We start from the raw sequence: 26,303 nt of genomic DNA, 5'->3' as shown, positions 1-26,303 counted from the left end.
GGTAGACGCCATGGCTGCAGGGTACCTCTAGCCCCAGCCACAAGGCACAGCCTGCCCCAGGCCCTTGCCTGGTGTGCTCCTTAAAGAACAGGCTCAGTGAGTGTGTTCTTATTCATTCATCAGCCCTCTCTATTCTCCAGTGCCCCCACCTGACCCAGAATGTCACTTTGGCCCATGGGATCTCGTCTCCTGCCCCCTTGCCTTTGTCTGCTCAGCTCCAGCCACTTGGGCCTTCCTGCTATTGTCCCGGGAAGTGTGCTTTCACTCCGTGTAGGATCCTGCTCACATGTCTGGACTTCTTCCCTGATTACCGGCCTTAAGAGCATCCCCACTTCTGCCCATCATTTTCTATGTCTTCCTAGCACCATCACTATCTGACATTCCATTTTGCTTCTCATTTGAGTGTTTATTCTGTCTTTGGCTCTGGGGGGACAGGTCTTTCTCTTTGTTCTGCTGCCATACCCTTGGCACCTGAAATCCTGTCTGGCACATAGCAGGCACTCAGTAACTCTTTAAATGAGTAAATAACTCTCAGTGGCTATTCAAAAAAACTTAAAGAATAGTATTAAGAAAATAAGAGTTAAAGTATCTTAACTTGTCTGTTATCAGTATCAGATTTAAATCTGTTCCAATTTTCTGTGTACCCTCCAGCGGATATTACCACCTGATGCTAAAGTCATCTCTTTGTAAAACACTTATTAAATGAATCAGGTTGAACTGAAAACTTTTTCAGCAGTGGGTAATTAGCTAGGAAAACTGCTGCTTGATCCTCGTGCCGTGATGCAGACCAACATCAATGCGGAGCTCACATATGTATGTAATGGAACAGAGCATCTTCATTTGCTTCAGTGTCATTGTTATTCTGCTCCTGGTCACCTCTAGATCCAATAAAATAACAATTTGGAGAGGGGGCTGCCTCCTACTTAGAAGGAGGGCAGTGAACTCAGCCTCTAACCCACAATGAGTGGGGCAATAAGCCTTTTCACTCACATCACTGGTGGTCACCAGTTTGGGCCATTTTGAAGTAAAGGCCAGTTCCCTTTCTCATTTTCTAGAGATGGGTACAAACTCTTTAGTGTATTGATTTTTCCCTTGATATCTTACATCTTCTTTACGTGGCAAATAATGCTCACATGCAATTCTAGTTTTTGTCTTAGAACAATTACTTGATTTCACAAAAGGAAAAACAAAATAAAATTGCTGTTTTCTTGTATGGCCTTTTCAGCTGCAAGTAACACAAAAATCTGTTGACAATGGTTTAATCAAAGGGAGGGTTATTTGTCCTGTGTGACAGACACTGATGTGGTAGGTCCACCCTGGCATGTCCTCCCTCCAGGCCCATTTTCCTTTATCCTCTGCCTTCTTCAACACTTCTGCTTTTGTCTTTGTGCTTGTGGTCTGAGCCCTTAGGTCTGCGTCCCACGAGGGTCAAAGAGGCAGTTCATGGACAAAGCAGCGAGAGCATCATCTTTCCCCTTCTACTGGGAAAAAAGTATTTGTTGGCATCCTTATGTTGCCTTTCCCTTAGGTCTTATTGTCCCAGACAGTGTCAAAAGACCACATCTGGATGTGAGGCTGGCAAAGCCAACCTTTTTAGCTAGGCACGTTGCTTCCCCGAACCAAGTCAGGGTTCAATCAGCAGTAAAGAGGGAATGGACGTTGGGTGGGCAGCTGCCGTGTCCGCCCGGGCTGCTGATGGCAGCTGGGTGATTCCATGTGAATGGGGGTTACTGCATCACGTGAGTGTGGAGCATTGTTCCTTACTCAGATAATTTCCAGTCTACAAGGATATTTTCCATTTCATTTTGCCTTTGCAGGAAGAACTCTGCCATTAGATTGACTCCTGCCTAAGTACAATTTTCATAGAAGATTTGGAATAAATTAGGAGCTATTCATGCTGCTTGATAGTAGCTCATAGTATTCAGAAATAGAAAACCAGAGATTGATTTTAGACAAGCTAAGCTCTGAAATAAGAATAAAATGGGGATTAGCTCTCAGCATTGTGGTCAGGATATACCAAATAATGCTTACAGGTGTTACTTGTTGCCTTTATGATTTGTGATTCATTTATAAAACGTATTTGTTCAGTGTTTGTTAGGCGCAGGCGGCTGCTGTAGTGGGTTCTGGGGCTCCCATGGCAGGCACATTAGATAAGGTCCATATCCTCACTGCAGTGAAGGGAGACAAGAGATCAGCAGATAAACTAGGAAATTAATTTCAGTTAAAGTGGCAAAAAGAAGGCAAGGAAGGGTAAAATGTTCTGAAAAAAAATGATTTCAAGTTGAGAACTTTTTTTCCTGAGCTAATTCTCTAAATATCCAAGTTAAAAGGAATATAGTCTTGGTGAAAATGCAATTATTTTCTGGGGAAAAAAACATTACTTTTTATCATAGGTTCCCTTATCCTAGAGGCAATAATATGAAGGATTGTAGAATTCACAGGTTTCTTTTCCCCAACAGATGGCTGTCTAATTCACCGTTGAGTCAACCCATTAAACTTCATCATACAAAATGTACCAAGGAAAATTGTTAGATTCCATGCTCTTTTATTGCATGTTCTTCTTGACTTCTTCTTTGTTATGACTCTTGCTTGTGGTTCTTAATGTAATAACTCTTCTCACAATAGTTGAGGTCATACCCCTCCTTACGTATCTAACAAGGAGAGAAATATGACCCCCAACGGGGCTCTGGAGATAAGTATGCATTGATAAATATTTAAAAGATCACTTCAAGCCTTAATTTAATCAAGTGCATTGAAATAGTCCTGAAAAACATATTAAGGAGCCTTCACTGACAGTTTATTGAAATGTTTTCCACACAGAGCAAACTTGGGCTGACTGAGGGAGAGCATTTGTTTGGTGCTTTGTTTATAGGTTTAATATTTCAGACCTTTGTGACAGTGGCCTTGGTAGTGCATTGTGAGGCGCAGTTTGGAGAAAACTCTATATTCTGTGCTTATTTCTTATAAATCTTTTTATTTCCTGACCGACACAAACATACTTCTTAATTAGAGACTTGTTTACAGTTTTTTAACATAGATTCCTTGGATTTGTTTAAAAGTTGTTTCTTTTTTAAGGCTGCTTCCAAAAGCTACCTTTGGATGGAGCAACTCGTTTCTCTCTGTTTATCCCTCAAGGGGTTTTGCAAAATTATGAGAGCATAATACATATCTAAGACAGACTTTCTTGTTGCTCAGTAGACAATGAAAATCTATCTGAGGTCTAAATATTTGTTGCAATAGCCTGTAATATTTGTTGTATGTAGGCCGTTGGCTTGTATATAGCCTGTGAGCATCTATAGCTTATGGGTTGTAAATAAAGCTGTAGAAATGGATGACCCAGGAACATGCCTTGAGGTTCTCTGACATCTTCAGGTTAACTAGAGGAAGGGAATCTGGCAAAGGGTCTTACAAGAGAATGCCCATATGCAGCAAGGAAACTGGTAGGGGGTGATGTGCCCAAAGCTTGTGGACAATAACAACTCGAGAAGGGATAGTGATTAATAGCACTAAGGCCGAGAGTGTGATGCATACTCAGCAGCTGCACGTCGGCCTTAACTCATAGAAGGCACCAATGATCTGAGAAGATGGACATGGTTTGAGTAGTGAGATGTGAGGAAACAAATGTAACTTTTTAAAGACATTTGGCTGGGAAGGGGAACACAGTGAATGGCTGCTAAAGGGGAATGTGGGTTCCAAAGAGAGTGTTAAGCTTTTGTTTTCTGTTTTGTTTTGTCTTTGTCTTTGTGGGGAAACTGGAGTTTGTTGAAATACTGGTACAAAAGATTCAATAGTCCAGGAGTGACTAGAATATCTGAGATTCTGAAGACCCTGTAGAGAAGACCCAAAGAGAATGGGCGAGAGCCCGCACTCTGGAGGGGAGTGAGTGCTCCCTCACTGGGATGGAAAGGGAGGAGGGGATGCTCCCCCCCAAAGACAGGCTCCAGTTGTCCCAGTGAAGTGCAGGCAGGCGCAGCTGTGAGAGCCAGAGGGTGGAGGCTAGTGGAAGCCTGGGAGAGTGGGGAGGGGCTCAGGTGACACTGAAGATGATAGTTTTGTTAACAATGAATCTGCACTATTGTGTAATTTTTTCCAGAAGAACTTAGTCCTGCAAAACACAGACCAGCAGGGTGGTGCCACTGACCCATGGCTGGCTCTTTATTTTCTTTCCACAGCCACCTGTCAGTGAGGCAAGGGTGCTTAAGTTATTGGCAACAGAGGGGAACTACTGGTTGGCAGAACCGAAGACGAGGAGAGGGAGTTCTGATGGGAGGAGAATGGATGGGAAAGAAGAGAATTTGTGGCCTGGAAACTCCCACGGTATTGAAACATCATCAGCAGCTGGGCTACCTCAGCAAGTGATCTGGAAGGTCCCGATTTTGCAGTCAGCTGGCTTGTTTGCTTAGTGCTTTTGGAAACAGTATCATTTTGGGTGATGACAAGATCTAGAGGGTTTTCTTTGGAGGGAGAGCAGACCAAGGAAAATCACAGAACAGAGAAAGATGGTTTAACTTCTGAAAACCTTTAGAGATAGATTGCCCTTGGGCTTGACAGAATTTATCTCTGGCCTGGAGTGGTTATATATAGTACATATTAGTGTCAGTATTAGTATTAGTATTAAGTACATACAGCATTAATAATAGTATTAATATAGCATGAGTGTTACTGTACATAGTATTAGTACAGTGTAGTATGGGTCAGGCAGTTCTTTTTTCAGCTAGCTTTGAAAACTACTTGAGTAAGCATGGTAGGGCTGTGTTCACCATCTTTGGCATGCCTCATTTATTAGCTGAATTTTTTCTTTTTTAACATTTGATTTATTTATTTATTTGAGAGAGAGAGAGAGCCCAGTGAGGGGGAGGGGCAGAGTGAGAGAGAGAAGTAGGCTTTCTGCTGAGCAGGGAGTCCGACTCGGGGCTCCATCCCAGGACCCTGGGATCATGACCTGAGCCAAAGGCAGACCTTTAACTGACTGAGCCACCCAGGAGCGCCTCTTAATTGAATTTCTGTCCCGCATTTGGGGGAGCCTTGCTGCAGTTGAGTGGGAGTTTCAAGGGGAACCACAAACCAGACCTCACCCTTTCACATTCTTAGCTCATGGTTATATTGCCTTTGCCAGTATTATTCTCTGAAAGAAATGAGTGAATGTTCTCATATTTTTAAAACATTTCAATGCCTATATATTTTGCTCTGCCTCAGACACCAGTTGCATTAATTTTATCTATTACAGCACTGATATTTTCTGCTAAATCATGTTCTGAAACATCACAAGTATCCAGTAGGTGTTTTGGTGATGGTTTGTTTTTAATTTGCAAAGTCTTAATGAGTATCATTTACATATTGTAGTCTTTCTAGTTCTTCTTCACTGAGGGTGTTTTCAAGGTATGTTCTTTTACTTCCTGAAGGAGCAAATGATGTGAACATCCTTCCAGGTCAAGCTGTTTGTCCTACCCCAGGGTGCCGAGGAATAGGCCATATCCGTGGTCCACGGTATTCAGGACATCACAGGTAAATTTTTTTCTTGTTTAAATTATTTTAGGGACAAATTGGAACAGTGTGCAGATTAGCAGCTATAGTAGCAGCATAAATGACTCTTAGGAGCCAAATGCCTTCCTGTCATACTCCCTTCTCTGTGTTCCTAGGGCCCCTCCTTGACATTTCCTGCTGCCTGCCCACCTCTGCCCTTCCTGGAGCCTTCTTGGACCCTTGAGGCCTTGCCCAGACCTGCATCACTTCCCAGAGCCTCTGCTCTCTGACAGTTTCCTTAACAAGTGCCCATTACATGGGACACACTCACCACTCTGTGTCCCACCCCAAGCCTGAATTCTCTCCACACAAGTCCTGAGTCCTGCTGTCTTCTAGAGAAATTCCAGAACCTCTTGCCTTTTCCCCCTGTTGCTTTCACTTTGCCCTTATTTCTTTTTCTCTATGTTTTAGTTATTTGGAGATGAGATAATTCTGTGGTAGAATAGAAAGTAGTAAGTGTGAAGTTATATTGAAGCATATTGCCATGTTTTCAATATTTCAGAATAGTATAGTGCTTTAAGAAAAAGTATAAATAAGTCTGTATAAGTCCCTAGTCCTTTTTATGTTCCCATCAATTGGTAAAATAACGTATAGATGAATTATTCATATTGGTGCTCTAGTTACAGAATATGTAAACTAAAAAAATTATTCAAATACACAAATACATAAAACAAATATCATAGATAAGTATAAAGAGAAAAGAATAAGTTATGTCACGTGTGAAGCAAGAAAATATTTGTTTGAACAAAAGAGATCCAAATGGAAGTCCTTGCTTTACCAGGTGGTTGCAATCCTGGAAACCCATGCTGAAAAGAGTTTCTAAATTAACCAAAGCAAATGTTACTGTAAGAAATAATGGTAAACACTCCCAAATAGCATAAATGAATATGTTATATGTGTAAATATAACATTAACACTTAAAAGGATATCATATAGAATCCATAAAAAAATATAAAGATGTGCAGACGTCTTGGGTACTTGGGCAATGTGTAGGATTCATGGACTAGGAGAGTGGGGCTAGACTCACTGGAGACATTGTGGTGTTGTGTGGGGGAAGGAGGAAAAGAGAGTAAAGGACATAAAGTGGGAGGAAAGGGGGGCGATCACACCATTTGGGAGGGGGCTCTATATTAAGGGAGGACCCTGTTGGAACAGATAGAGCCACTTTTCAAACATCCCCAGGAGCATATGGCTATGAAGAATCTTCCTCAGGCTTTTCTTGTGTGTTTCTTTTTGTTCTAAATATAGAGCTGCAAACCCCAATATGATTAGTCACTAGTCATATATGTCTGTTTAAATTAAAATTAATCAAAATTAAAATTAAATCTTCAGTTCCTCAGTCACACATAGCCATGTGTGCCCAGTGGCCACCATACTGGATGGCACAGAAAGTTCTGTAAGATAGCCCTGAGAGGGTTTACCCTGTTCTGCCTTCTCATAGTAGATTTTTGAGCAGCAGGTATTTCTATATGAAAAGTGAGCTCTTCCGTCAATACTTGGGTCATTACCCTGAAAGTTAGCAAGACTGTAACGTTGTGGTTGGTCTGGAGTTCACCCCCCTGAGGCACTGGGGCTGAAGTAACAAATATCACCCTGGACAGCTCCTTAAGGTTGCCAGCTAGCTCAGTCAGGGTCTCTTCCACTTCATTACAGCAGGCTTGCCTCCCACGCTGTTCCTACGTGTGGCTCGCTTGCCTCTCCCTGCTTGGATTCGGAAAACATTATGAACAGAGTCACAATGGGTGTGCCCCACTTTGTTCCAGCAGCTTCCTGGAACTTTTCTCATTCAGTATGGCACAGACAGATCCAATTGTTTTCTTATTTGTAGTATCTAATTAGAGACTGTCCGACATGATTTCCTCCATCCACCAAGTAGCCTTTAAAGGTGAGCCTCAGAACTTCTGAATGTGGAAGTAGAGTTTAAAGAAAGGCATTCTATGAAGCTTATGAGAAAAATAAAATACTGCACATTTGTGATAGTGAGACATTTTTAGAGAACATTCTTAGAGAACTAGAAGGCACAAGGCATTCTTGCTCCAGACCTCACAATTCATAGGGCTGCTCGGGGCAACGCCTTTGTGACTAGGTCTTGGCTCTCCTCCCGCTTTAGACCTTCTGATAGAGCAGAGCTCCTGTAAATAAAAGTCTTCAGAAACTTAATGATTCCATTATCTCAGAAAAAAAAAAAAGCAATGACTACCTGTGATGAGCTTCTCTCCAGAATGGAAAAGACAAAAAAAATAAGACAACTGGATGGTTCTTGAACAGCACTTAGAACTTATAAGGCATTAAACTATCAGACAAATTCTGACTTACCTATGAAAAGAGCTTTTATTATATTTAATACTATTTTGTATTCATGGAATGAGGACAAGTTCTTGGTGGGGTTAGTGTTGATTGTAAGGCAGTTATGGAGGGTGGAGGTCATGGGCAATATAAGGTTAGCTCCAGTAGGCACGGGGCATCTCTCTCTCTTGCTTTAATCATTTTCAGTGACCAGTCTTGTCTTTATCAAGTTTAGCTTTGAGATGCTAGAGTTACTTATTGACTGACTCTATCCATTTTTAGTCAATACACTGATTTCTTTTTAAACCACCAATTCTTATTTTCACTTCTCTATAGGTTATCACATTCTGAATATCATTTACTAAGTTAGTCAATGTACTAATGTAACTTTGAGTATAACTTAAGAATTTGCTTAAATTCTCTTGGAACTAATTGGGCAAGAACTGTAATGATAAATCATTCATATTCTCTGGGGTTTGTTTTCATGTATTTCAATTACTGTAGTCTTAATTTTACATAGTTTTATAAGATGAAAAATATCATTCTTCAATATGTGTCTTTGGTGGTATCTGTTGAGAATATTACACACACACACACACACACACACACACACACACACACCTAACTACACCTGCTAGGAATTTGCCCTAACACACCCAAAGTTGTCATTGTACATTTTCCTTCTTATTTGTCAATGAGATGGTAAGCAGGAGATTAGAATTTTAAAATGCTGCATTCTCCCAGAGCCCTAGATGTGTTGTTACAGTCATCTCTAGCTTTGGTTTCCTGAAGCATGTGAGTTAGACTTGCATATTCTAAAATGAAAGTATTTTTTTCTCTTGTCATAAATATGTACCTTTACCAAGGAGTCATCATTCTACAAAATGCTTTTTGCAGTTTCTAGTCCAGAAGAGTTTTAGGCAAATATTTTTATATTAAAAAAAAGAAGAAAACAATAAAACTAGAACCCCCTCCAGCTTCATGAAGGCCTGTATAAAACAGCTCAATTGACCTCTGCTTCCAAAGCCTTGGGGAATGCTTAGAAGTATAGGAAGACAGTGATTTTCACTGCTCTTCTGTAAAATACTCCTAGGCAGCAAAGTGCTTGCAAGGAGTGAGTCTTGTTTTTACCATTTTATGTCAGAATTTCTGATTCTGATCTTAAAGCCTTGGTGTTTTGAAAGGAAGTAAACAATGTTCTTAAAATAAGTTGTCAGTGTCTTGTTTCATACAGCTGACGAGGAGAGCTGTGACATCAGGACATAGCTGACGACATCTGAAAATAATAGATCACTCTGAGAGATCAGGTGGACCTCTTGGTATCCTTTTTAGATGGATTTCAGACAGGTTTACTTTAGTTTTCATTAAAATAGTCAAGGGGTTAACAGTAATATTCAAAGCTGTTGGGATTTCATGTAAAATCTGCATAAACCATTATTTGAGAAAAATTGCATCAGTTCTTATCTGTATGAAAATAGGACTTTTGGCACACAATTATCACACAATTTACATGTTATTTGAATGAATTTACATAGTGAATAAAATGAAATAGGTGTGTTTGTTAACATAGAAATATTTAAAGATGGCAATATTGGGACTACAAGATAGAAACAATATAAGCCAGGGTCCTGGATTAGACAGGAATTTGTTTTTTCTAACTGAGTAGAACATAGACTTGGAAAGACTTGATCCACATCTGTGTCATAAAACATACAAAGGTGGGACGACTGGGGGGCTCAGTCAGTTTAGCGGCTGCTTTCAGCTCAGGTCATGGTCCCAGGGTCCTGGGATCGAGTCCCGCAGCAGGCTCCCTGCTCAGCGGGAGGCCTGCCTTCTCCCTCTGCCCCTCACCCCTCTGCTCGTGCTCTCTCTCAAATAAATAAAATCTTTAAAAAATATACAAAGGTAATTTATTTAGGAGCTAGTAATTACATTCTTACACAAAGAGCCAGGTATGGTTACAAGGTAGGGACCTCTTGCCCCAGTGTTCTTGGGTGGGGTATAGGACACACGTTGCTGCTGTCACACCATGAAGAATACAAATTAAAACAAGGAAACAAACAAAAAAACACACAAATAGAAAAGGGACATCTGCTGCTCAGAAGTAAGGATGTCCAGTAAATCTAAGACATTTTGGGTGCAGTTCGTGGAAACTTATGGCACAACTCAGCCTCTATTCATGATTTATGAATCAATTTGCCAGTGTGGTGTGTGTGTGAGTGTGTGTGTCTATGTGGTGCATGCATATGTATGTATGGTGTGTGTGGGTGCAGCAGGTACATGTGTGGGGTATGTTGGGATTGTGTGGGGGGGTGTGTTGGGCTGTGTATGTGTGGTGTGTGTGTGGTGTGCAGTTGGGGCCGGTGGAACTCCTCCAGCTCTTGACCTCATAGACCTGTCTCCTGGCATTTTTGTCTTCAAGGAGAGCATTTGCTGTGCTGTCTTCCTGCGTCTTGGGTGCGTTTTGAGGGAACACTCTCTGGTTGCGCTGTGGCACTGCGGCCTCTGCGCACAAACCCCTGCGTCCCCTCTGATCCCCCCCAGCCCTGCCAGCCAGGCTTGGACTCCTTTGGCAGAGCCACTCCCCTCCAAAGCCTCTCTCAGCTGCAAGTCCATTCATCATTTCCCCACACGTGGTGACCTTCCCCAGCCCCCTGCCCTTGCCCTCCGTCCGGGATGAACCAGTTTCTCTGCAGGGCAGCCGCACAGCCACCTTCTGGGGCTCACCCGCCTCCTGGGATTCCCTTTGCCTTTTTTCTGCCACGTGCTTGATTTTCTGGATTTCAAGTTTTGTCCCTGGTTTATTTTCTCCTTGCTTTTTGGGGTAGGATTTGTGGAAGGTAGTTTTTTTTTTTTTAATATCAAAAATATCTTTTATCTCTCCTCAACCATAGCCGTTGACTTGTGGATAGAATTCTAGTTGGAAACCTTTTTCTTCAGAGTATTGAAGGCATTGCTCCATTTTCTCTCTGTAAACCAGAAGTCAGCTGGCATTCAAATTTCACTTTGGGAAAGGATTGGTCTTCCTTTTCCTCCACTCCACCCTCTGCAGGAATCTCAGGCCCTGGATGTTTTCAGGACCTTCTCTTTATCACTGGTATTCTGAAAGGAGTTTTCTTTCCTAGGTTCAATCTGCAAACTCATGTCTTTTGTTTCTGAGAAATGGTCCTATAGTGTTTCTTGGGTAATAACCCTCTTTTCTATGTGCTCTGATGTTTTCCCCCAGCTTTGACTTCCCTGTCTTTTGTTCTTTTCTATGGACTATTTCCTCAACCTTGACTTACAGTCCTTTCATTGAAATTTTTAGTTGTATTGTGATTTTTTTTCAGTTTCTCAGAACTCATCCTTATTCTCCGATTACTTTTTTTTTTTTTGCATCCTGTTCTTTTTTTTTGATTGTGTGTCTTTTTCTTTTACTCTCTGATAGCATTTGAGGCTGTTGTTTTCCTCCTCCCTGCATCCCTTTTTTTCCAGATACTTGTGTTTTGACTTGGTTTGGCTGAGGTTGGTCAGCTTCTTTCTGTTTCATGAAGGACATTGCCGTAAGCCCAGCAGTCCTTCTCTGTGTTCACTCTTGAGAGCGAAGCGCCAGAAGGCTGGTGTGCAGCTTTGCGTGCATGCGTGGGCCCGTCTGCTGGTGAGTTTCGTGGACTGGTCAGGCAGGCACCCAGCCCAGGCTGAGGAGCCTGTCACCAGCAGTGAGCCTCCTCTTCTGAGTAAGTTCTTTCCAGCAGACATGATGCCTGCAAACGTTTCCTGGGTGCTTCTGTGCTATCGTCTCCCTGCGGATCTTGGCTCTCTCCAGCCGATGGCCCAGAAGGAATTCTTGAGACGTCTTTGGTGCAAAAATGAGGTTTTACTGAAGCACGGGGACAAGACCCATGGGTAGAAAGAGCTGCACTGGGGTCATGAAGAGTGGCCCATTATCTTCTTTCAGGTTGGGAGGGGGTTAGGGACAGCGTAAGTCTCTAAGGACTTTTGGAAGCAAAGTTTCCAGGACCTTGGGGGCGCTAGCTATTGTTGGGAAAAGGTCATTTAGTACTGTCTAATAAAACCTGAGTCATGAGACCCTTCAGATGTATATCGGTGGGTCCTATGCTTGGGGAAGGATTGCCAGTGTGTATCTTGGGGAGTAGAGATAATGGAAGTTTCTAAAGGAATTTTTATATGTTAAAGTAGACTTAGAGGTTCCTGGGGCTTGGGCTAAGATTGTCTTTTGCCCTTAGCAAAGTATTAGTATGGAGGCAGCAGAGTTCCTAGAGGAATGTCACTCTGCCTGTTTTCAAGGACTTATCAATGGGCTGTAGATAGTAAGGAAATTTAATAATTTTTCTTCTGCCTTTGTTTCCCACATCATTATCCATTTTCCAGCTTTGAAAATGTGTTGACTTATCTGCTGTCATTTTTTCTCTTGTGCTTTGTGTTTATGCATTTATACCCTCTCATTCATTTATTTGATTTTTTTTAGTAATGAGAGGAGGGATTTATTACCAAGAAGAAAGGAAAATTCAATTTTCCAGTCTGCCATATTTTTTCTAACTTATTTTTTAAAACTTGGTTTACCCCCCCAAATAATCATTTAGCTAATAGTATATAATTTTATTTCTCTTTATTTTTGTTTTATCATAATAGCACTTTCTTCTTCATATCCATAGAAAATAAAAGATTATGTAAAATGACTTTTTATTGGCTCTGTAAACTTCATGAATTTATAATGGCTGATTAGAATACTGTGTTCAAAAGGATTCTCAAAGGCATGGTTTTAATTTTATATTCACACTACTTCTTAATTTATTGTGACCTGCAGTTAAAACTTTATCATGCTAAGAGAGTACCTTTATGACATGTGTTCACGTTTATCTGATTCCTTTGTCACTTGGCCTGTCATTTTCTTTGACTTTATGTAACCACACAGTGAAATCGAACTGGGTGGAAATTTAAAAATAAACTTGCAGATGTATTTTTACTTTAATAATAAAAAGAAAAAGAGGATCTGACTTTGGATAACACTCTTAATTCTCAAAATGACATGATTAATTACCCAATTTAGTAAAAGCATTGATAAAGTAATGAAAGATCAGCCTTGGGTCTTTAAATCACTTCTGTCCATTACTTAGAATTCTTGAAGGTTAATCCATATGTCTCATTTTACTCACTGGGAAATAATTGTGTGAGAATTCTGTTTTTTCCCTTTCTTTAGGGAAGAAGATTTCATATGGAATGCTTTATTTTATAGCAACTGAGGCATTGATTTCCAAAGATACAGTGTTCTTTGACATAATCTAAGGATTTTATTAAGTACAAAATTTCAAATTATATGAATTGCCAAGGTTGTAGGAACTGTATCCTTATCATGATGAAGGTAGATGTGACTTTAGTTTATTTCTACCCGAGACCAGTTTATGGCAATTAATGGTAGGCCAAAATGATGATATCTGGTAATTTTAAATCACTTAAAAACCAAAATCAAAGTAAATTATAGACAAAGTCCATTCTTTTAAGAATTAGAAAGTTTACCATCTATGTTACTTTTGAATTAATACCATTTTATTAAAGAACTAGTCCATGGTCAATAGTAAAATTTTGAATACAGAAGTATTCAAGAATAAATAAAAACCATTCATATTCCAACTACAAACTTATATGCCTTAAATCTGTTTCATTTTTCAGGCTTTTTCATATACGTGTATTATTTCCATGAGTAAAATCAGACAGGATATACAACTTCTTCCATTTGTCTTTCAATAAAAGATCAAATAGTTTATCCTTTTGTTAAAAATTTCTCAGATACATTAATCGGATGTTATTTGGTGCAAAAGTTTTATAACCATTGTGTCTTTGTATAATGGATTCTATATTAGTAAGAAGTGACTCTTCACCCTTATTTTCCCCGATCTCTGCACTGTCTCTTATTAACAGTGCCAAGCGAGATTTTTTTTTTAATTTTGAGATAATCTTTGTCCATTCTATTGTTTTTAGCCTTTCATGTCATTTTATTTAGGTATTCTTTTTGTGAAAAGCATATAACTGTCTTAAAAGTAAAATCCCATCTAAGAGTCTTTTCTTGTTGATAACAAAATTTGACCTATTTGCAGTTATTGTTATAATTATTATATATAGTACATATTCCAACTTTTATGTCATAAGTTTTTGCCTTTGTTTGCTTGCTTGTTTGTTTTTTAGTGATGGTTGTGGGGCAAGGGAAGGGACCTTCCTTCATTCTTTTCTTCCTTTTCCAGAGTATTTTGTTTGTTGATAAGTTCTAGTTTAAAAGAAAGGTTTTTAGTTTTTCTAATGGTTATTCTGAACTTTTCCAGTGCATTCCTAAAACTGTGTTTATGTAACCATCAAAGTCATAAAACATAAATCTGGCTTTCTTTTGTGAAATTTGAAACACTGAATGCTATTCTTTTTTCCCCAGTCCAACATACCGACTTATATTAATTGAACTTGTGATTATATACAATGCTCTTTTCTTTCTTTCCAATTTTTAAGGAATAGAGATAAATTCTTGGAAAGAACAGAAGTGGGCAAACAATTTTACAGTCATACTTAAGACAATCATGTACCCTTATTTCTATATATCTTACTGGCCCCAGTGGTATCCTCAGCCTTTACAGTGCAGTTTTTGCATTTTTTTAAAAGTTTTTATTTTAATTCCAGTTAGTTAACATACAGTGTTATATGAGTTGCTGGTGTACAATATAGTGATTCAACACTTCTGTACATCGCCTGGTGCTCATCACGACAAGTGTACTCCTTAATCCCCTTCACTTATTTATTGATTTAACATCTCTTATTCCTTGTTCTGGCACAGTTCTTTTCAAGGTTCGTTTTAATTTGTCTGTGGCACCTGCATATTATATCTAAAATCTTTGTTCATCTCACACATGAAATCAGTCTGAGAGGAGAGAGATGTCTTAAGCCCAGAACTTTTCCTTCAGAGTTGTCATCATTGCTTCCTGTCACCTTCTGGTTTCTATGCCATGTGGACAAAGTCTAATGCCAGCCTCGCTGATGGTGGCAGAGGTAGTCTGCGCTCCTTCTGTCAAGGTTTTCTATAGAATATCTTTATACGTTTATGTATATATGAAATTTAAAATCGCCCTGCATATGTCTAGGTATGGTTTTCTTCCTTCCTTCCTTCCTTCCTTCCTTCCTTCCTTCCTTCCTTCCTTTTTCTTTCTTTCCTTCTTTCCTTCTTTCTTTCTTTCTTTCTTTCTTTCTTTCTTTCTTTCTTTCTTTCTTTCTTTCTTTCTTTCTTTTTCTTTCTTTCTTCCTCCTTTCCTTTCCTTTCCTTTCCGTTCCGTTCCTTTCCTTTCCTTCCCCTTCCCCTTCCCCTTCCCTTTCCCTTTCCCTTTCCTTTCTGTAATACTGTCTGTTCTTTCACAGTTTTTAGGCCAAAGTCGTCTTTCATCTCAGATCATCTTTCTCCAAGTATTTCATATGGTATCTGTAGTCTTCTCTCCAAAATTGCTATTAAATGACATTGGATCCTCTTCATCTGTCCTTTGTGTCTCTCATTTTTTTCTGTGTTTTCAGTTCTTCATTCTTCCCTCTGCATCCTGAGGCAGAGCTAGTTTGATCTTTTGTGCCTACCTGTGTGGGTTCTCTCGCACCTCCTTGCAAGCTTTCCTGGCCCCTCTCGTTCACCTCCATCACCATGTACTACCTCCAGTGGCTCCTCTTAAGCAGATATTAGGAGAGACATTTCAAATGCAAAATTCTCCCTGATCCTGACACATAATCATCCCTGTACTGGGAAGTTTCATTTCTCCATTTATTTTTTTCAAAATAAGTTTCAAGTGCATGTAGCCCTTAATTAAAAGTAATTTAAGAATATTCCTTATGATTTCAAGTGGTTGGGCAAAGGGTAAGTTCACATCATCTCTGGGCCTCAGATTTTCCATCTGTAAAACAAGGTGATTGGACTAGATGATTTGTCTTTTCCTTCTTAGTTACCCTACCTCGCATATTGTTTACTCTGTCCTTCTTAGTTACCCTACCTCGCATATTGTTTACTCTGAGAGTTTACTCTCAGCCTGGACAGAACTTGCTCCACTTGCAAGGAATTTACCCAGATGTAAATTTCACTATTCCTAACAAAAGCGAAGAAACACATTGACAACAATACAATAATAGTGGGGGAATTTAACACCCCCCCTGACTGAAATGGACAGATCATCTAAGCAAAAGATGAACAAGGAAATAAAGACTTTAAATGACACACTGGACCAAATGGACTTCACAGACATATTCAGAACATTCCATCCCAAAGCAACGGAATACACATTCTTCTCTAGTGCCCATGGAACATTCTCCAGAATTGATCACATCCTAGGTCATAAATCAGGTCTCAAACGGTACAAAAGATTGGGATTATTCCCTGCATGTTTTCAGACCACAATGCTTTGAAACTAGAACTCAATCACAAGAGGAAAGTTGGAAAGAACTCAAATACATGGAGGCTAAAGAGCATCCTACTAAAGATTGAATGGGTCAACCAGGAAATTAAAGAAGAATTTAAAAAAATTCATGGAAACCAATGAAAATGAAAACACAACTGTTCAAAATCTTTTGGATATAGCAAAGGCAGTCCTAAGAGGAAAGTATATAGCAATACAAGCCTTTCTCAAGAAACAAGAAAGGTCTCAAATACACAACGTAACCCTACACCTAAAGGAGCTGGAGAAAAAACAGCAAATAAAGCCTAAACCGAGCAGGAGAAGAGAAATCATAAAGATCAGAGCAGAAATCAATGAACTAGAAACCAAAGAACAGTAGAACAGATCAACAAAACTAGGAGCTGGTTCTTTGAAAGAATTAACAAGATTGATAAACCCCTGGCCAGATTTATCAAAAAGAAAAGGGAAATGACCCAAATCAACAAAATCATGAATGAAAGAGGAGAGATCACAACCAACACGAAAGAAATACAAACAATTATAAGAACATATTATGAGCAACTCTATGCCAGCAAATTAGATAACCTGGAAGAAATGGGTGCATTCCTAGAGATGTATCAACTACTGAAATTGAACCAGGAAGAAATAGAAAACCTGAACAGACCTATAGCCACTAAGGAATTGAAGCAGTCATCAAAAACCTCCCAAGAAACAAAGCCCAGGGCCAGATGGCTTCCCAGGGGAATTCTGTCAGACATTTAAAGAAGAATTAATTCCTATTCTCCTGAAACTGTTCCAAAAAATAGAAATGGAAGGAAAACTTCCAAACTCATTTTATGAGGCCACCATTACCTTGATCCCCAAACCAGACAAAGACCCCATCAAAAAGGAGAATTACAGACCAATATCCTTGATGAACATGGATGCAAAAATTCTCACCAAAATACTAGCCAACAAGATCCAACAGTACATTAAAAGGATTATACACCATGACCAAGTGGGATTTATCCCTGGGCTGCAAGGATGGTTCAACATCCGCAAATCAATCAACGTGATACAATACATTAACAAAAGAAAGAACAAGAATCATATGATCCTCTCAATAGATGCAGAAAAGCATTTGACAAAGTACAGCATCCTTTCTTGATCAAAACTCTTCAGAGTATAGGGATAGAGAGTACGTACCTCAATATCCTAAAAGCCATCTATGAAAAACCTACAGCGAATATCATTCTCAATGGGGAAAAGCTGAGAGCTTTTCCCCTAAGGTCAGGAATGCGGCAGGGATGTTCACTCTCACCACTGCTATTCAATATAGTATTAGAAGTCCTAGCCACAGCAATCAGACAACAAAAAGAAATCAAAGGCATCCAAATCGGCCAAGAGGAAGTCAAACTCTCACTCTTTGCAGATGATATGATACTGTATGTGGAAAACCCAAAAGACTCCACCCCAAAACTGCTAGAACTCATACAGGAATTCAGTAAAGTAGCAGGATATAAAACCAATGCACAAAAATCAGTGGCATTCCTATACACCAACAACAAGACAGAAGAGAGACAAATCAAGGAGTCGATCCCATTTACAATTGCACTCAAAACCATAAGATACCTAGGAATAAATTTAACCAAAGAGGCAAAGGATCTGTACTCAGAAAACTATAAAATACTCATGAAAGAAATTGAGGAAGACACAAAGAAATGGAAAAATGTTCCATGCTCATGGATTGGGAGAACCAACATTGTGAAGATGTCAATGCTACCTAGAGCAATCTACACATTCAATGCAATTCCCATCAAAATACCATCCACTTTTTTCAAAGAAATGGAACAAATAATCCTAAAATTTGTATGGAACCAGGAGAGACCCCGAATAGCCAGAGGAATGTTGAAAAAGGAAAGCAAAGCTGGCGGCATCACAATTCCGGACCTCCAGCTCTATTACAAAGCTGTCATCATCAAGACAGTATGGTACTGGCACAAAAACAGACACATCGATCAATGGAACAGAATCGAGAGCCCAGAAATGGACCCTCAACTCTATGGTCAACTCATCTTCGACAAAGCAGGAAAGAACATCCAATGGAAAAAAGACAGTCTCTTCGACAAATGGTGTTGGGAAAATTGGACAGCCACATGTAGAGGAATGAAACTGGACCATTTCCTTACACCAGACACAAAAATAGACTCCAAATGGTTGAAAGACCTAAACCTGAGACAGGAGTCCATCAAAATCCTAAAGGAGAACACAGGTAGCAACCTCTTTGACCTCAGCCACAGCAACTTCTTCCTAGAAACATCGCCAAAGGCAAGGGAAGCCAGGGCAAAAATGAACTCTTGGGATTTCATCAAGATAAAAAGCTTTTGCACAGCCAAAGAAACAATCCACAAAACCAAAAGACAACCGACAGAATGGGAGAAAATATTTGTAAATGACATATCGGATAAAGGGCTAGTATCCAAAATCTATAAAGAACTTATAAAACTCAACACCCAAAGAACAAATAATCCAATCAAGAAATGGGCAGACGACATGAACAGACATTTTTCCAAAGAAGACATCCAAATGGCCAACAGACACATGAAAAAGTGCTCAACATCGCTCGGCATCAGGGAAATCCAAATCCAAACCTCAATGAGATACCACCTCACACCAGTCAGAATGGCTAAAATTAACAAGTCAGGAAACGACAGATGTTGGCGGGGATGTGGAGAAAGGGGAACCCTCCTACACTGTTGGTGGGAATGCAAGCTGGTGCAACCCCTCTGGAAAACAGTATGGAGGTTCCTCAAACAGTTGAAAATAGAGCTACCATACAATCCAGCAATTGCACTACTGGGTATTTACCCCAAAGATACAAATGTAGGGATCTGAACGGGTACGTGCTCCCCAATGTTTATAGCAGCAGTGTCCACAACAGCCAAACTGTGGAAAGAGCCAAGATGTCCATCGACAGATGAATGGATAAAGAAGAGGTGGTATATGTACACAATGGAATATTATGCAGCCATCAAAAGGAATGAGATCTTGCCATTTGCAACGACGTGGATGGAACTGGAGGGTGTTATGCTGAGTGAAATAAGTCAATCAGAGAAAGACATGTATCATATGACCTCACTGATAGGAGGAATTCTTAATCTCAGGAAACAAACTGAGGGTTGCTGGAGTGCTGGGGGTTGGGAGGGATGGGGTGGCTGGGTGATAGACATTGGGGAGGGTATGTGCTATGGTGAGCGCTGTGATTTGTGTAAGACTGTTGAATCACAGATCTGTACTTCTGAAACAAATAATGCAACATATGTTAAGAAAAAAGAAAAAGAAAATAGCAGGAGGGGAAGAATGAAGGGGAGTAAGTCAGAGGGGGAGATGAACCATGAGTGACGATGGACTCTGAAAAACAAACTGAGGGTTCTAGAGGGGAGGAGGTTAGAGGGATGGGTTAGTCTGGTCATGGGTATTAAAGAGGGCACATTCTGCATGGAGCACTGGGTGTTATGCACAAACAGTGAATCATGGAACACTACATCAAAAACTAATGATGTAATATATGATGATTAACATAACAATAAAAAATTTTTTTAAAAAATTTCACTATTCGTTAAAAGGTGACTATCTTGAGTTCGGGATCTATATCCCAAATGTAAGGCCCATAACTACAAAACTATTGGCAGTAGAAAGAACTGGGTTGGAATAGCCGCTTTTCTAAAGACACCCCAAGAATCAAGATTAATGATCCTTTCATTATCTGCTAGGCACAGCAGAAAAGAATGTGATTCCACAGTCAGTTTGTTGTGACTTCCTGGAGTTACTCAATTGTCAATGACTTTGTCCTAGCTAATCTGAATGCATAGGAGACTCTGTAATCTAATTTAAAATGGATTTTAGCCCCCTAAGAAATAACATCCTTAAGAGTAGGAAGTTTGTCCCTCTCTGTTTTTTTTCTTACAGATAAAGCTAAAATATGTCATTCTTCTGGAAACCCTCCTTAATTTTTAGATAAGTACCATTATTAAAATGTAAAATAGCCAGAGCCTGTCTGCCTTTCATGTGTGAGGATCATGTCGATAGTAGCCCTGTTTTTGGAAGTTACTTGCAGTGCAGACAATAGGGTGGACTAAGTTTGATACAAAAATTGAATGTTGATGTTTCTCCTTTGGAAAGAGCCTGCTATACAAGATAAGAATACCAATGAATAACATGTTGTATTTGCATATCATTTAACCACTCACAGAATGTTTTCACATGCATTATCTTACTTAATCTACAGAGCAGCCCTATGATGTAAATTTTATTGTGTCTCCTTTATGAATGAAGAAAATGAGTCCTGGACACATTGTGTCTTCTCTTCCTGATGCACAGCCAGCAAGTGGCTGACGTTCATGTCTTAACTACTTCTGGATGTGTGTGTGGAACTGGAGTGCTAGTTGAAATTTCGTCTTTGACTTGTAGAGGAGGAAGATGTAGGTCAGAAAGGGAAGTGATAAGACTAAACTACCCACAAACTTAACTCCATCTGGATAATCAGCTGTTAAGGAGATGGTTAAGAAAAGTTTCCTCCTGAGGGAAGAGCAATACAAAATGATCTCCAGGATTCCTTCCAAACTACACATTTTTGATTCCCAGCTCCAGAATACACACAGGCACACACACAGAAGGCAGGGGGCTCTTAAAGACAATTTCAGTTGTTGCTTATAATTTGTTCTAGACAATAAAGAAGAATATAAGCTACCTGAATGTTTGCCTCCTTTTTCATATGTAGAGCTGTTCAAATACTCCTTGTAAAACATGAACTATCAATAAAACCTCAGGAATCAGAAATCTGAAATAAAGGCTCAGGCTGTGAAAATATTAAGCCAGATACGATGATTTTAATTACCCCTTTGTCTCAATTATTCTCATCTTGATGATATAATAAATACAGCATCATGCTCTAATTTCTGTTATTATAATTCAGTGCCCACATATGTCAGATTTAATATTCATTTTTTCGTCTTTATGTGGTGCCAGATGGTAGAGGTGCATTGCCTGTTTTTAAGAACTAGCTGCAATTAGTGAATTTTCTAATTCCTTCAGTGATAACGGGATGCAGTTGAGGATGGTTTAGGACTGCATTAGAAATGCCAGAGCAATAATCCAAAGTAAATAATGTGGTGCTATGTATCCCAAAAGATCATGCTGATAACTAAAATAGACACAGTGCCATTGACCTCAATTATAATAATGCATGCTGCAGAAGGTTCAAGTATGAATGGAGAACCGATAATTCAAATATAATAAACCAAGCTTTGATCTTGGAGGCCATTTATACAATGTGGTAAACATCAATTATGTAGTAAATTCCAGAATTTGTTTTAAAAGATATGGCTATACTATGCCTGGTTATCTGTCCAACAGAAATGTGCACATACGTTCACTAAAAGACATGTACAGGAATGTCTGTAATGGCACCATCTATAATAGCCCAAACCTGAATTCACCCAAGTGCCCACCAACAGCAGATGGATAAATTGTGGCACATTCACATGATGGATGCCGTACACCAGAGGGAACAAATTGACTCCTAACTATACACAGCAACATCTTTGAGACAAACACAAACAGTAAATACCAAATGAGACCATTCATATACGAAACAAAAACAGACAACATTTATCTACTGTATAAACATTCGGGGCTCTGGTTACCCTTCGGGGTGTGACTGGAAGAATGGGGAAAGAAAGGGCTTCTGGGGCCAGGTTCTGTTTCTTGATCTGGTGCTCGTGACAGGAGTGTGTTCAGTTGGTGAGAACAGTTTACAATCTGTGCATTCTGAACGTAAGGTCTCCTTCCATAAAAAATAGTTGGCAAAAAAAGATGACTTCAACAGTATCGAAATGGCCCTCCTGGCAGACATTACCCACAGGCTTCTGTACGTGGATCCTTGACAGTCTGACGTGTCACTTAGTGACACCAAGCTGGAAGGAAGCTGCCCAGCCTTTCCTACCCCTGCAGACCTCTAATGGCAGGGGAGAGGGAGCAAACACATCCAGGGTGAAGGCTGTTAATGACACCACCCGGGCCCCTGAGCTGTTGACCAACTCAGGAGGGGGGTGCACAGCTTCCCAGGACTCCCATTACTGAGGCCTGGTGTCACCCCATCTGTCTAGTGACCTGGAAAGGTATCTGTGTCTGCCTGAGCCTTCACTGGAGCCCCACAGCCCACAGTTCTCATCTTAGGTTTTAGTCTGCTTTGTATGTCTCTCTCTTGGGTTAAAAATAAACAGTACAGAGTGAAATGTTGAAATTTCACCGAATTGGGAAGTAGGAGACCTTGCTCTTCAGCCCTGTGTTCTGGAGGATATTACCCAGCTGCTGGCCTATTTTTGCTTCCTTTATGCCAAACGTTGAGTGGGGTAGAGATACGACTTTTCCTTCTATGAGACAACAGGTGTTGCAAGGAGAGGTAACAGGATAATGAGAACAGACTTAAATTCCTTCTAGTAAAATTTACGTTTCATGGAAAACCATGGTTTTATCCTGGAATTAAGTCTTCCACACACATGAAGTGGGCATGAGTCTTCCATCAAATGGTATTTGGCCAGGCTTCTGTGCTACTTAAACTAGCTTGTAAAATAGATGACAAAATCTCAGAACAAAATAGCATGTACCACTACTTTGAGTATTTCCTGAGCAGGGATCCACAGGCACACAAGCCTGACACCCTGCCTCTTTCTCGCATCCCACACGTTTATCTAAGAGTTCTTTGCTGTTAATTCACAAACACGAAAACCGTCTTTTAAAAAGGAACGAAGAACCGTGTTCCATTAAACAGCAAACCGATGTTACAGCCTGCATGTGAGGAAAGCCTCCAGGACCGTGCCCGGTGTTTCCAGGCCAGCTGCAGGTGGGCAGCCGCTTTGCACCCCTGCGCTCACAGCAAATCATGGCTCCTTGACAGTCTCGCTTCCAACGGGTTCTAATCTCTGTTCACAGGGATATGCGCCAAGGATTTTAGCACAGTATTCCCTGGCTGCCATATTTCTCAAACATCAAGCTAGTTGCTGGTGGCAGAAGAAACCAGTGATCTCCCTCGCTATCTGTGATTTGGTCGAATTTGTGTTATTAGTAACTGATGGGAATGCAGGGGTGGGCTGGCTGTGGGCAACTCTGGTAGAGGTGTGGGTCGGGCTTGGAAAGGAGGCTCTTGGCGGGAAAGGATGCCATTCTGGTAACAAAATAATCTGCACTAGAATTTTTTAGGAAGTGCCAGATAAATTTAAATATACAGCTGTACCTTGATGTGAACATTTGTGCCCAACGGTCGAAACCCTGCTCTTCTATAATACATGAAAACAAATGTCCATTCGAGAAGAGCAAACTTGATGTTAATTTAATCAATTACTTCTGGTGTTACTTAACAATATTTAAAAATAAGGTACTGTAGGAGTGCCAGGGTGGCTCAGTTGTTAGGTGTCTGCCTTCGGCTCGGGTTGTGATCCCAGGGTCCTGGGATCGAGCCCCACATCGAGCTCCCTGCTCGGCGGGAAGCCTGCTTCTCCCTCTCCCACTCCCCCTGCTTGTGTTCCCTCTCTCGCTGTGTCTCTCTCTGTCAAATAAATAAATAAAATCTTAAAAAAAAACTTAAAAAAATAGGCCGTGTAAGTGGCCAATGAAATTTTTATGTGTTTTAAGGGTTTCTTTTGAATGGAATAGCTAGGTACTAAAGAGAAAAATACTGTAGAAATTTAAGACACAAAAAGCAGTTAAAATTTACAGTTACATCTTCTATAAAAAGAATTATTTATGCCTTTAACAAAAATATATCACATGGAATGGCTTATGTTTCTCTCTTTCTCATACAGTTTTTATCCTTTCATTGAACAAGGATTTATTGAATGTCCTTTATATGCCCAGCATTTTGCTACATATAGATTTCTTCCTGTTTTAGAAGCTCACAGTCTAAGAGAGGAGATAAATAACACCTATGTTAACTAAATGATACAAGAATAGTATGTTTGGGGAGCTGTGTGTGGGTGGTCGTGTGAGGGTCCCTGGAGCTAATCGAAGCGTTTCAAGGAAAGTGTCCCAGAAAAGAAGATATCTTTCCTGAGTCCTGAAGGATGAATAAGATCTAACCAAGTAAGGGGGGAAAGAAGGGATGTTCCAGAAAGAAAGAGTAACTGAGATACAGAACAAATACGTGCACATGTGCCCATGCATGTGGTTGCACATAACCTCAAATATCTGGAGCTTGGACTTGGGTGGTGAATAGTGGAGGATGAAGGGTGACAGATGAGGTTAATGATTTGACCAGAGCCATGCCCACCGTGCTCCTAAAGCATTCCAACCTCCCCGGCCCCACCTTCATAGCCTCTCAGATAAGAGGTTGAGAGCACACATTTCATTTTGCATTCAGTTCTGAGTGTGTTCAGCCCTGGTTGTTGTTTTTCTCGGGTGTGTATGTTGGTGGCTGGATGGCCAACTACTGAGAGGTCTGTACAGTAAAGGTAAGGGCTAGCTTTTCGTTCTCATGTTACTAATACAGAGCCTTAGACATTCTTTCCATGAGTTTATTCAGTGTTCTCCAGCTAGTTCAGGATCAAGAATATTTATTTTCTAACAGTGCCATTGTAGTTTTTGTGAATAATCCACTGAGAAATTTCTTTTAAAGATTTTATTTATTTGACAGAAAGAGAGAGAGAGAGATCACAAGTAGGCAGACAGTCAGGCAGAGGGAGAGGGAGAAGCAGGCTCCCCACCGACCACGGAGCCTGATGCGGGGCTCGATCCCAGGACCCTGGGATCATGACCTGAGCCGAAGGCAGCTGCTTAACCGACTGAGCCACCCAGGCGCCTTGAGAAACTTTTTTTTTTAATTCTTGACACTTCAAGATTAGGTTTCTGTTGTATGCCAAGAATTTGACATATGATGCTGTATTGAATTGTCACAAAATGAGTTTTACGATAGATACTATCACCATTTTATAGATGAGGAAACCGCAGTTGGTTTCAGAGGATTGGCCATTGGGTTATCAGTAAATGGTAGAGCCAGAGTTGCATATAGTGATTTGTGTCATCATTACACTCAGTGCCATCTCCCTCCCCTGCTGTTAAACCCAGGAGGCAGCCCATGAGAAGGGGGATGTCCCACAGCTAGGGCCACCGGTCAGCCCAGTGCAGGCCCTGTGGCCCTTGCTCACACTCAGCACTCTCTGGGAAGTCTGTGAACTTCTCTTACTATAACTGTTTCATAGAATTTCTATGTCCTCCTGCCCCCTGCTTCACTAGGTCTTTTGGTCCCCCACCCCAGACTGACCTCAGCTCCTACTGAAAACATAACCATCCAGCCAGGCCTCCTTCCCTGTGGGCGCAACACAGGAGTCCTGCTCAGCACCGCTGTGGAAACCCCACCTCGCCCCTCCCCACATCTGTCTGCCTGCAGATCGGTCTCTTCCTTTCTAAGGGCATCTTCCCCACAAGATCGAAACATATGCTTCGTACATCTACGTGACAGAACACTATGCAGCAGAGAAAATGAACAGACTACAACCAGACATAGGGAAGTGTCAAATGTCATGACAAATGTCATTTTAGCTGAGGAAGCAACACCAAAACAACGTGTGCAGCATGATGCAGATTATATAAAGTTTTGCAGTGGGCAAAAGCAAACACTATTGTCTAGGGATCCGTGCGGAGCTGGTACAACTGTCAGTAGAAGCAAAGCAGTGATGGAGGGAAGAAGGGAGAGACACGGGCCCACTGGGGTCTTCCACAGTGCTGCCAGTGTTCTGTTTCTTGGCCATGATGGTGGATGTGCAGGTGTTTGCTTTATAATTATGTTTTAAACAAAATGCCTATGTATTTTGGTCTTTTGTATATAGGAAACATCTAACAAAAAAGAATAATAAAAATTTAAACATACCTAATTCTCTTATATTAAAAAAAACCTTTTTTTCAACTCAAGTCCCTCTGTAATTTCTTCCATGTCCTTCCTCCAGCCTTCACCCCCAGATATCCTGAGGGGTGCTGCCCCTCCTGCCCCTCCAACACTCCTCTAGCCCTGTCAAGTGGCTTCTGGCCAAGCAGCCCTCAGACACTGCTTTCCTAGGT

At 40.6% G+C, this 26,303-nt stretch overlaps 1 protein-coding gene across 1 annotated transcript in view; it reads left to right on the top strand.

The window, feature by feature from the left end:
• Nucleotides 1–26,303, top strand: part of L3MBTL4 (L3MBTL histone methyl-lysine binding protein 4) — a 411,329-nt gene that overhangs the window by 227,729 nt on the left and 157,297 nt on the right. Inside the window, exon 13 of the mRNA XM_028123942.2 lies at nt 5,403–5,505. Within this exon, the coding sequence (XP_027979743.1) occupies nt 5,403–5,505 (103 nt within the window). The remainder of the gene's footprint in view (nt 1–5,402; nt 5,506–26,303) is intronic.

This window comes from Eumetopias jubatus, unplaced genomic scaffold, assembly GCF_037043125.1.
Source record: "Eumetopias jubatus isolate StellerSeaLion01/CBP00866 unplaced genomic scaffold, mEumJub1_p1.0 scaffold_16, whole genome shotgun sequence".
Lineage (NCBI taxonomy): Eukaryota > Metazoa > Chordata > Mammalia > Carnivora > Otariidae > Eumetopias > Eumetopias jubatus.
This window is presented reverse-complemented; position numbering and strand designations above follow the sequence as displayed.